At 44.7% G+C, this 12,461-nt stretch overlaps 1 protein-coding gene across 1 annotated transcript in view; it reads left to right on the top strand.

The window, feature by feature from the left end:
• The window catches only part of SNUPN (snurportin 1), a 33,782-nt gene that overhangs the window by 454 nt on the left and 20,867 nt on the right, over positions 1-12,461 (top strand). The window contains exon 2 of the mRNA XM_089671353.1: positions 9,566-9,765. Coding sequence (XP_089527479.1) covers positions 9,608-9,765 — 158 coding nt within the window. The 5' untranslated portion in view covers positions 9,566-9,607. The remainder of the gene's footprint in view (positions 1-9,565; positions 9,766-12,461) is intronic.

Genomic DNA, 12,461 nt, shown 5'->3' with positions numbered 1-12,461 from the left:
GTGCCCTGATGAGGTCATCTCTCTGCTCACTTAGTTCTCTGCTGCTGGTAACCTATGTGCAGTACAGCTGCCTGGTGGCTCTGAGTTCTTTTTCCTACCACTGACAACAGTGATGGGGCACTATTCCTCCCACTGACGCCAGTGATGGGGCGCTATTCCTCCCACTGACGCCAGTGATGGGGCGCTATTCCTCCCACTGACGCCATTGATGGGGCGCTATTCCTCCCACTGACGCCATTGATGGGGCGCTATTCCTCCCACTGACGCCATTGATGGGGCGCTATTCCTCCCACTGACGCCATTGATGGGGCGCTATTCCTCCCACTGACGCCATTGATGGGGCGCTATTCCTCCCACTGACGCCATTGATGGGGCGCTATTCCTCCCACTGACGCCATTGATGGGGCGCTATTCCTCCCACTGACGCCATTGATGGGGCGCTATTCCTCCCACTGACGCCAGTGATGGGGCGCTATTCCTCCCACTGACGCCAGTGATGGGGCGCTATTCCTCCCACTGACGCCAGTGATGGGGCGCTATTCCTCCCACTGACGCCAGTGATGGGGCGCTATTCCTCCCACTGACGCCAGTGATGGGGGACCGTTCCCCCCCACTGATGCCAATTATGGGATACTATTCCTCCAAATTATGTACTTTTTTAACTCCCATTTAGTAAACTAAGCCCATGGCATTTTAAATTCCCACTGACCACAGTCCAGCCTCCGTAAAGACTGAAGGGCAGTTAACTGGTGCTTTGTTTCAAAAGTTTGGAGACCCCTGGCGTAGGAGATCAAACAAATGGCAACCACCCCAATCTATTAGCTTTTGCAGCACATGGAAGGATGACATGTCAAAAAACAACAAGCTAAAATTCCCAGCTCACTTACCAGCCAGTCTGCAACAAACCAAATTGTCCTGTCTAACAGTTCACGTTAAAACAAGGGATTTAGTTTGCACACATTTTCAGATATATGCGTAAGCTGCAGAGGCCACTTCACGGCACCCCAGTATACCTGCAGACCTAACTCTGAATTTTGAGAGCCTCCAAAGTTGGATCACATATCTAAGAATGAATAGATAAAGGGCAGGTATGCCTGGTGGGAGCCTAACCCTCCTTAAAGGTATAGGTACAGGTACGTACTGCACACCAAGCAGAGCACAATGGTAGCAAAGGTATCCAGTGCATCCCCTCACCAGTTTACCAACAGTAAAAACAAATGACAACCACCCAAATATATAACTGGCCTTTGCAGCAAGGAGCACATGGAAGGACGACACATCAAAAACAACAAACAAAAATTTCCAGCTCACTTACCAGGCAGCCTACAACAAACCAAATTACCCTGTGTAATAGTTCACATTAAAACAAGGGGTTTAGTTTGCATACATTTGCAAATATATGCGTAAGCTCTAGAGGCCACTTCACGGCACCCCAGTATCTCTGCAGACCTAACTATAAGTTTTGAGAGTCTCCAAAGTTGGAGCACATATAAAACAATGGATAGATTAAGCAGAGATAGGAAGGGAGATCACCACTCCAACATCGCTTGTGTTGATACAGTGATCTGTCAGTTTTTTGGAGGTTTTTTTTTTTGTTTAGCCCCCCGGGTCAGTCTGCACCCAGTATTGGGATTGACTGCTAGGGAATATTACATTCACAGTGTGAAAGGTAGCAGGTAAAAACTGAAAATTTTCACACATTTCAAACATTGCAGGTAGTATTTGTGACTTTTCTGCAAATGCTGAGACATTTTCACAGCAAATTGTTCACTAACAGACCCCTTTTACCTGAGTCTATCTAAAAGTAGACATTTAGCCACTATAACTGTATGTTGCACTTCCCTCCCCATCATGCTTGCATACAATAAGGCACAAATCACAATGTAAATTCCTTTTTTTTTTTTTTTTTTTTTAATGTGACTACAAAGCCCCAGCCTTCCTGTGTAGCTGGGGGCAGGAGACTATTTCCCTCTCCTAGAACAGTGGATGCAGGTGGGCGACTTCACTGCTCTAAAGAATTCTGCACCAGTATTGGCCCTGCCCATTACACAGGGATTTGCAGTCACATAAATGCTTAGAAAATTAAGAAAAAAAGAGTTATTTACATTGCGATCTGTGCTTTATTGTATACAGTGTGATGGGGGGGGCAGTGGAGGTAAATAGTGGTGCACCAAAATGAAAATGCTTGGATCGAAATGAGCTGCTGCATTTTTGGAAAGGGTCAGGGACTTTTTTAAATGCAAAATGTTGCATTTTTGGTTCAATAATCTTCAAAGGAGGAACTGCAGAAAACGCATGTGCATTTGCCACGTTTTTTATTTGTTTTGTGTTTTTACGTGCAAAACATTAAAAAAGTGCGTGCAAAAACATGCGTGCTAAAACGCACTGCAAAACGGACAAAACGCAAACTTCATTGGTGTGCACCAGTCGTGAAATGCATTAAAAACGCATAAAAAACACACGTTGCATGTTTGATGCGCTTTGTTTTTAATCTGCACAGCAACAAGTTGGCCGAAAAAAAATTCAAAATGCAGTGCAAAACGCAAACTGCGTTTAGTGTGAACCAGGCCTGAAATGAATTGGAAAAACATTCAAAACGCGCATGTGTTGCATTTTTGATGCGTTTTTATTCTAACCAGCAACAAGTTGGCAAAGAAAAGATTTTTTAAAATGCATAACAAATTTGTAAAAAAAATTATGTGCAAAACGCAAACTGCATTGGTGTGAACCAGGCCTGAAATGCATTGAAAACGCATAAAAAATGCACGTGTTGCATTTTTAATCTGCCCAGCAACAAATTGACCAAAAAAAGCATTAAAAAATGCGTCAAATGCACATGAAAAGACACAAAATGGACAAAACGTAAGCTACATTGGTGTGAACCAGGCTGTGTTTTGAACCAGTGTTGTGTTTTGATGCTTTTTTTTTTTTTTTGTTAAGTCACATGACCTAAGAAACAAGCACCCTAAACGTGATTAAATCTCGGGTAAAATTGTGGGTAAAAGTGCAGGCAAAATCGCACGTTTTTGGCGGCAATTATCTGCACTTTTTTTCAATCGGCAAAATGCCAATACATTTCATCCACCAATATTTTGACGCATCCCTAGAGGTAACGGTAACAGGCAGGAGTAATAGTGCCTAAACTTTTACTTTAAAAAAAGAACTTAAAGCGGAGTTCCACCCAAAAGGGGAAGTTCCACTTTAATGCTTTGTCCCCCACTCCCCATTAAGGATTAGCACCTTGGGGGAGCGGTTACCTGAATTTGACAGGTACCCACTTCCGCTGTGATCGCCTAGGCAATCAGAAGTGGAAGTTGTCCTCCCCCCACATAGTCTTCTGGGACAGGTCCCAGAAGATTACGGGGCCGTTCACAAAGCACAGCGCTTCTCACGCAAGTGCAGTGGGCACCCGGCTGTGAAGCTGCAAGCTGTCACAGCCGGGTGCTCACATTAAAGATGCCAGGGAGAGAAGACAGCTGGTGAAACCAGCCGTGGTGAGGACACCGCTGGACCAAGGGACAGGTAAGTGGCTGTATTTTAAAAATCAGCAGCTACTCCGTTTTAATTCAAACTTGCAAACTACACAGCAATTGTTCAGACAATACACACTTTTACTAGGGCTGTGTAATGCACAACATAGTGTTTACAGGTTTTTTTTCTCACAGGTAAATGCTGCTGTCTAAATCCATCTTAACTGTCTTGCTACTATTCACTGACTGTCTGCAAAACTTGGGGTAATTAGTCTAAGAGTCTGTCTCTTTGGCTGCATTCACACTTGAGTGTTTTGTAGCTTGAAGCTCCAAAAATGCTCAAACTTAAAAAAATCAGTTCGCTTAGGTACCTATTTGCAAGATCAGGTGTGGACAGGCACCATAGAGAACAATTGATTTTTTTAAGTTTGATCTCTTTTGGAGCTTGGAGCTGCAAGCTACAAAATGCTCAAGTGTTAATGCAGCCTTAGTGTTGACTGATTCTCACCTCCTTTTTTGTGATCAAAGAAACAATCATCCTTTATGACTTTGGCCTGTCTGTGGCTCATTTGATCATCTTCCTATAAAGTAAGATCAGCTTGTGGGGGAAGTCACAGACCGGGCATTTTTCCTGCTTGTGTGCTTTTTCTGCAGGAGTGCCCAGCAGCAGTTGAACACAGCAGTTTTAACTAAAGCAGAAAGAAGCAAAAACTAAGCACTATTCTGCACTCTGGATGGACTGCAAGCAAATCACATGGGACAGCATCTCTTACAAGTCTGATTCCCACTCTGTCTACCCTTAATATGTCCGTTCTACTCTTAATATGTCCGTTCTACTCTTCCTTCTCATATTGGTATCCTCTGTTCTCAAAATCCCATTTATTTACCCCTCTTCTCCACCCCAAAGCTTATACATATCAACCTCACTTCTACCATCTCCCTGCTAGTGCGCTCATCACCTCCTGCTAATATTAACCCACATGTTGACCCAAACACCAGGACAGGAAGGCATGTGCACTCGTACACACTGCTCAAAAAATTAAAGGAACAGATCAGATCTCAATGGGGAAATATATCATGCTGGATATCGATATTGATATGGACGGGGTAATGTATTAGGAACATAAGGATGCCCCATTGTTTGATGGAAATGAAATTATCAATCTACAGAGGACTGAATTCAAAGACACCCTGAAAATCAAAGTGAAAAAATGATGCAGCAGGCTAGTCCATTTTGCTGAAAATGCATTGCAGCAACTCAGAATGGTACTCAGTAGTTTGTATGACCCCCACGTGCTTTTATGCATGCCTGACAATGTCGGGGCATGCTCCTAATGAGACAATGGATGGTGTCCTGGGGTATTTCCTCACAGATCTGGATCAGGGCATCACTGAGCTCCTGGACAGTCTGAGGTGCAGCCTGACATCGTCGGATGGACCAAAACAGATGTTCTATTGGATTTAGGTCAGGCGAGCGTGGGAGCCATTCAATGGTATCAATTCCTTCATCCTCCAGGAACTGCCTGCGTACTCTCGCCACATGAGGCCGGGCATTGTTGTGCACCAGGAGGAGCCGAGGACCCACTGCACCAGCGTAGGGTTTGACAATGGGTAAAAGGATTTCCTCCTGATACCTAATGGCAGTCAGGGTGCCATTGTTTAGCCTGTAGAGGTCTGTGCGTCCCTTCATGGATATGCCTCCCCAGACTATCACTGATCCACCGCCAAAACGGTAATGTTGAATGATGTTACAGGCAGCATAATGTTCCCCACGTCTTCTCCAGACCCTTTCACTTCTGTCACGTGCTCAGGGTGAACCTGCTCTCATCTGTGAAAAACATGGAGCGCCAGTGTCGGACCTTCCAATTCTGGTGTTCAATGGCAAATGCCAATCGAGCTCGATGGTGCCAGGCAGTTAGCACAGGGCCCACTAGAGGATGTCGGGCCCTCATGCCACCCTCATGAAGTCTGTTTCTGATTGTTTGGTTAGAGACATTCACACCAGTGACCTGCTGGAGGTCATTTTTTAGGGCTCAGGCAGTGCTCATCCTGTTCCTCTTTGCACAAAAGAGCAGATACCGTTCCTACTGATGGGTTAAGGACCTTCTATGGCCCTGTCCAGCTCTCCTAGAGTAACTGATTGTCTCCTGGAACCTCCTCCATGCTCTTTAGACTGTGCTGGGAGACAATAGCATGTATTGATGTGTCATCCTGGAGGAGTTGGACTGCCTGTGCAACCTCTGTAGGGTCCAGGTATCGCCTCGTGCTACCAGTAGTGACACTGACCCTAGCCAAATGCAAAACTAGTGAAAAACAGAAAAGATGAGTAGGGAAAAAAAATGTCAGTGGCCTCCACCTGTAAAACCATTCCAGTTTTGGGGGTCGTCTCATTGTTGCCCATCTAGTGCACCTGTTGTTAATTTCATTAACATCAAAGCAGATGAAACAGATTAACAATCCTCTGCTACTTAACTGACCAGATCAATATCCCAGGAGTTTAATTGACTTGATGCTCTACTCTGATTAAAAAGTGTTCCTTTAATTTTTTTTGAGCAGTGTACATCCCACTCCCCTCTTACTTTCTTCACCCTTCTTCTCCTAACCTCTGGGGATATCTCCTCAAATCTTGGTCCTCCAATATCTTGCCCAACACCAGGCACTCTCCTTCCTCCAGCAATAGCTGTAAACAGCTGCATTTGTAATGGGAGGACATGAACCATTTAGAGCAGCTTTGGTATGTACTATTCTAAGCATATAGAATTGCATAGGGGTTTTTCAGCCCATCCTGCAAACAGCAGGGTAGAGAGGGATGGGGGGCCAGCAGTTTTTGTGGGGAGAGCCCCCCCCCCAGAGCTTAGAGAATTGCATGGGAGGATTTTTGAAAATCCTGAAGGTGAACTAACGCCCTACATCATCCCCAACCCATGATCCCTGCTGTATGTACCTCCTTGGGTGATGAGCAGTCAGTATCCACAAGGCCAGGGTGGTGGTCTGGGGATGTGAAATCCATGCTTTTCTCTGTCAAGGTCCTACCTTTTCCCTGAGGTTATGTTACTCCATGTGCTGGCGTCCATCTTGGATTCTGCTGTGCATGGTGGGAATCCTTTTATGCCTTCAGGTCTCTGAGGTCCATCCCCCAGAGGGGCGTGGCTGATGACATATAAGCTTGTGGCCCGCACATGCTCTTTGCACTTGTGTCGCTATTACTCTGTTCTGACTCTCGTGACTCTCCTGGTATCTGATTCGGCTTGTGACTTGACTATTCTTTGTATTCTCCTTTGATCTGACCCTCTGTTGCTGAACCCGGCTCGTGACCTGTGATTCTCGTCTGCTGTCCTGTACTGTTTTGTCCTGTTGTTGTTGACCCCGGCCTGTCTGACTACTCTTTTGTCTCTTCCACCAGCTACACGCCATTGGCGGCGGCCATTACCGCAGCTGAGGTGTCTCGGGGGCCGCGACCTGGTTCCTGGCTGCGTCAAGTCCATCCCCACCATCAGGGGCCCTGGTGAAGGGCAGCCTGGGACTTAGACTCCGCGCCCTGAGGGACTTTGGTCTGTGGGTGGTGGTTGTCGTCAGCCAGTGCGTTACATTGTTAGGCCTGCCTGTCCGTTCCTCGGCTCCTGCCCTGACATTCTCCCCCTTCTTTCTCCAGGGCTTCCGGGATGAATCGCAGTGAGTTTGATTGGTCAGCAACAGCATAGAGCTTTGTTCTAAACCTTCCCAGAAGTGCAGCAGAAAGAAGTGGAAGGAAAATGATAAATGGTTTTCAAAATTTTTTACAAATAAATACCTGAAAAGTGTGGCGTGCATTTGTATTTAGCCCCCTCTACTCTGAAACCCCTAACTAAAATCTAGTGGAACCAATTGCCTTCAGAAATCACCTATTTAGTAAATAAAGTCCACCTGTGTGTAATTTATTCTCAGTATAAATACAGCTGTTCTGTGAAGTCCTCAGAGGTTTGTTGTTGAACATTAGTGAACAAACAGCATCATGAAGGCCAAAGAACACACCTGACAAGTAAGGGATAAAGTTGTGGAGAAGCTTAAAGTGGGGTTAGGTTATAGAAAAACATCCCAAGCCATCTCACAGTCCACTGTTCAATCCATAATTGGAAAGTACGGCACAGCTGCAGACCTACCAAGACATGGTCTTCCACCTCACCTAAACTGACAGGCTGGGCAAGGAGAGCATTAATCGGCAAAGCAACCAAGAGGCCCATGGTAACTCTGGAGCAGCTGCAGAGATCCACAGCTCATGTGGAAGAATCTGTCCACAGGAAAACTATCCACAAATCTGGCCTTAATGGAAGAGTGGCAAGAAGAAAGCCATTGTTGAAAGAAAGCCATAAGAAGTCCCATCTGCAGTTTGCAAGAAGCCATGTGGGGGACACAGCAAATGTGGAAGAAGGTGCTCTGGTCGGATGAGACCAAAATGTAACTTTTTAGTCTAAAAGCAAAACGTTGTGTGGGGAAAAAATTAAATTGCACACCACCCTGAACACACCATCCCGACCATGAAATGTGGTCGCATCATGTTATGGAGATGCTTTTCTTCAGCAGGGACAGGGAAGCTGGTCAGAGTTGATGGGAAGTTGGGTGGAGCCAAATACAGGGCAATCGTAGAAGAAAACCAGTTCGAGTCTGCAAGAGACTTGAGACTGGGGTGGAGGTTCACCTTCCAGCAGGACAACGACCTTAAACATACAGCCAGAGGTACAATGGAATGGTTTAGATCAGGGGTCTCCAAACTTTCTAAACAAAGGGCCAGTTTACTGTTCTTCAGACTTTAGGGGGGCTGGTCTGTGGCCATTGGGAGTTGAAATTGTCCTGGTGTCAGTGGGAGTAAACAATGCATCTTTGGTATTAGGGGGAGGAATAGTTCCCCATTCCTGGTGTCAGTGGAAGGAACAGTGCCCTATTGTTGGTGTCAGTTTGAGTGCCTCACCATTGGTGTCAGTGGCAGGTATAGTGCCCTGTTGGTGTCAGTGGGAGAAATAGGGCCCCATTGTCGGTGTCAGTGGCAGGAATTATGCCCCCTTGTTGGTGTCAGTGGGAGGAATAGTGTCTTGTATCAGTGGAAGGAAAGGTGCCTCAAGGGCTGGATAAAGGCAAGCAAAGGGTTGCAGTTTGGAGACCACTGGTTTAGATCAAAGCATATTCAGGTGGTAGAATGGCCCAGTCAAAGTCCAGACCTAAATCCAATTGATAATCTGTGGCACGACTTGAAAATTGCTGTTCGCTGAAGCTCTTCATCCAATCTGACAGAGTTTGAGTTATTTTGCAAAGAAGAATGTACAAACATTTCACTCTCTAGATTGTCAAAGTTGACAGAGACATCCACAAAAAGACTTGCAGCTGTAATTGCAGCGAAAGGTGGTTCTACTAAGTATTGACTCCGGGGGGCTGAATACAAATGCATGCCACACTTTTCACATATTTGTGAACAATTTTGAAAACCATTTATGATTTTCCTTCCACTTCACAATTATGTGCCATTTTGTGTTGGTCTACCACATAAAATCCCAATACAATACACTTATGTTTTTGGTCGTAACATGAAAAAGTGTGGAAAATTTCAAGGGATATGAATACTTTTTCATGGCACTGTAAGTACAGCATTGACGGGGGAGGGTGTAGTTCACCTTTTCAGTTTTTCTCAAAAGGTGAACTAACCCTTTCAATCATAGCATGCACAGTTCAGCAAGCCTGTAAGAAATCATTTTCGGATCTGATCCTACCTATAAACATTACCAGTAGGTTGACATCTCCTGGAAATGCCTTTTTTGTTTAAGGTAACATATAGGTGAACACAGAGAACTTCCTCGTTCAAGCTACAGATTGGGCTATGGCCTTTAGTGTGGTGAGACTCAAAAAAAGCTATTGTCTGGTATGGCTGTGGAGATAATTCGGGGACTAGTGAAATTCTAGATGCTCACACATTTTTAAACAACTAATTCACTTTGATTGCAGTAAATTTGTGCCCTCTGTTGTATATGGTGTGTGTGTAAAGATCTGCAGGAGTTGGTTATGTTATCAGTGTCAAAAAGTGAGTCCTACATTTACTTATCCATATATGACATTTCATGTCTTTACAGGGCTGTCTGTGTCTCCCAGAGTCAACTCTTTAAACTTTGGGAATGGACACTCTCACAGAAGCCCTTGCTGGAAGCTTCTCGGTTTCTTCACAACTTAACAGTCCATCTGCTCCCCACCCACGACTGGCACAGTACAAGAGCAAATACAGCTCTCTAGAACAGAGTGAACGCCGGAGGAAACTGCTGGAACTACAAAAAGCGTGAGAAATAGAACATTATTGACTGATAGGAAATGTTTACTGCTGTTTTTTGAGATTTGAATATTTAGGGGTATGGGTTCTCTCAACATCACCATAATAATTATAGGTTTATTGAAAAAACTATTTTCAAGCTGATGGCAAGGTATAATAATAATCGATAAAGATATCTTATTGGTAAAGTTTATCTAACCCCCCCTCCAAAAAAGTGGAACATGTTGCTGCACACCAGTCCCTAGATGCGGTGCCTGCTGTAGGTCTCATTTTTTCTGAAAACCTATCTCTTCAGGGAAGCCTATCCTGCCCTCAGCTAATACTGGAATCTTCTACTCTTCCAACCAGTCCATCCCCCACAGTTACTACCTTTTTGTACCACTAGCCCCTCCCTTCTAGATTGTAAGCTCCAAGGAGCAAGGCCCTCCTATCCCTCTTTTATTGTTACTGTACTGTCTCCCGTTATATTGTAAAGCGCTGAGCAAACTGTTGGCGCTATATAAATCCTGTATAATAATAATTTACACTTGCGGCTGGAGGAGGGGAGGGTGGTAAAAATATTTGAACTGCCATTTTACCACCCACTGGCCACTCACCTTAACATAACATGGTGGGCAGGGGGGTGGTACACATGCCATGTCAAAAATTATACCACAGGTTGTGTTTGGCAGGCAGCAATCTGCCAAACACAACCCATGCAAGTGAATAGGCCCGCAACTGCCCTGCTGCCACATATAAAAAATAAGTTCACCTTTTTGGAAAAAATTATAAATGCACATATTTTTGCAGGAAAAAAAATGTGCCTTTATTATTTATTCCCTAAGGAGCCTGGAAAGCATTGCACCCATGATCAGCGGATCAGGGATGCAATGTCAGACACCTGAAGACAAGCCTTGCAGCTTTTAGGCAGTACCTGTATAGGGGCTGACTGTTCACATGCTGCAGGGCTTGTGAAAGACCTATGGAAGCATTCATCAGCGACCTCGCAGTTTATTCTGAACTATAAGCTGTCATGCATAATGGCTGACGATAGTTGCAATTCATGCATTCACAGGTAACTGTGAATGAGTAAGGCAGCTGTGTGGGCGGAGCCCCGCACAGCCAAGTTCCTTTTGATGTATGACAGCGAATGTGGGGAGAAGATCCCTCATGAGCTGTCACAATGAAAGTGTTACTAAACTCACAACAGTAAAATCAATCTGTATATGCAGTAAAGCATGCTTGTTATACTCATTGTAGAACTTAAGGGATTAATCCTCTGCGTTGTATTAAAAGGATTTTCAATCCTGACTTCTCTGATCCTCCCTTCTACGTTCCCCATTCCCTTTCCTGATAGAACACAGCCTCCGGAACACTCTGCACATGCTCATTTTGGTGTGTACTACTAGAGAGTTTTTTTCTTTTTCTTGGGAGAGTACATGTGATCAGTACAGGGCCAATCAGCACTGTCCAGACAGAGGGTCAGGGGTTATGCAATCTCATAGGGTAGTGAGAGGAGAATGAAAATGCCTCCTACAATCTTTAACCAGTGCTTTGCTGGACACTGATAGAAGTCACAGAACTGCTGTAACTGCCGATGAGAAAAGGTATTTAGCAGTTTATATTTACTAAAATAATTGCTTTTCCATGTTCTGGGTACTGTGGGAGACCAGATATAGAGAATGCAGGGTCCTGGGTTTAGTAGGGATCAGGGTAACTGGCTGCCAGAGTTGGAACACGTAACATGTTTCAAAAGGTAAACTTCTTCTTTAATGCATGTGGTTGCGGTCTTTCGAGGATTAAAACGGGGAGAGGAGGCATATTGCCCCCCAGCCACCTGTCAGCTACCATGATGGGCGCAAGTGTAAGCAAGCTCCTTGGTTTTCTTTTCTTGGAGTTTTGCTTTTTTTTTTTTTTTTTTTTTTTTGTCATCTAGTGATTCTGGTTAACACACTTGCTGTGCTAAGATGACAACGCTCACTCATCATACTTTATCCAGTCAACAGAAACAGGACAGGGCTATAGAAACCTCTCCCTGTCCCAGCACCATAGAGAATACTGTGATTTCCATTGTCATGCTGTGCAACTCAAGTCCTATCTGAAAATGCTCTAATGTGAACCAGTCCTAAGGGCTCAATCACACAGTTGTGGAGATGTATTTATCAGATCTGAAGCAGACAGAATCTGGAGCAGCTGTGTATGGCAACCAATCAACTTCTATCTTCAGCTTTCAGATAATGAAAGATAGAAACTGATTGCTTGTCGTGTTTAGCTGCTCCTGTTTTCATAAATTCTCCTCTGTATCGTAAACAACTGCTGTGTTTTTTTTCTTATTTAGAAAACCGTTTTCACTTTTTTTTTTTTTAATCCTTTGTGGCATCTTAGTTTTCCTATTTCCAGATAGGCAGCCGATTCCCATGGGGGTACTTGTGCAGGCTCGCTCCCGAGTCCCAGTGCTGCGTCCATTGACACAGACAGCACGACTCCACCCCGCCCCTCACTTCCTTGTCACTGAAGTTAACTGACAGGAGTGCGAGCCAATGGCTCCCACTACTTTTGATCTGCCCAGTAAGGAGGGACAAAGCCAGGAGAGCTGCAGCTTTCATGCACAACGCTGGGTCTCGATGGGGCTCAGGTAAGTACAGTCAGGTCCATAAATATTGGGACATCGACACAATTCTAACATTTTTGGCTCTATATACCACCACAATGGATTTGAAATTAAA

The sequence above is a fragment of the Staurois parvus genome, unplaced genomic scaffold, assembly GCF_062004578.1.
Source record: "Staurois parvus isolate SC_StPar_1 unplaced genomic scaffold, SC_StPar_1.0 ptg000105l, whole genome shotgun sequence".
Taxonomy (NCBI): domain Eukaryota; kingdom Metazoa; phylum Chordata; class Amphibia; order Anura; family Ranidae; genus Staurois; species Staurois parvus.
This window is presented reverse-complemented; position numbering and strand designations above follow the sequence as displayed.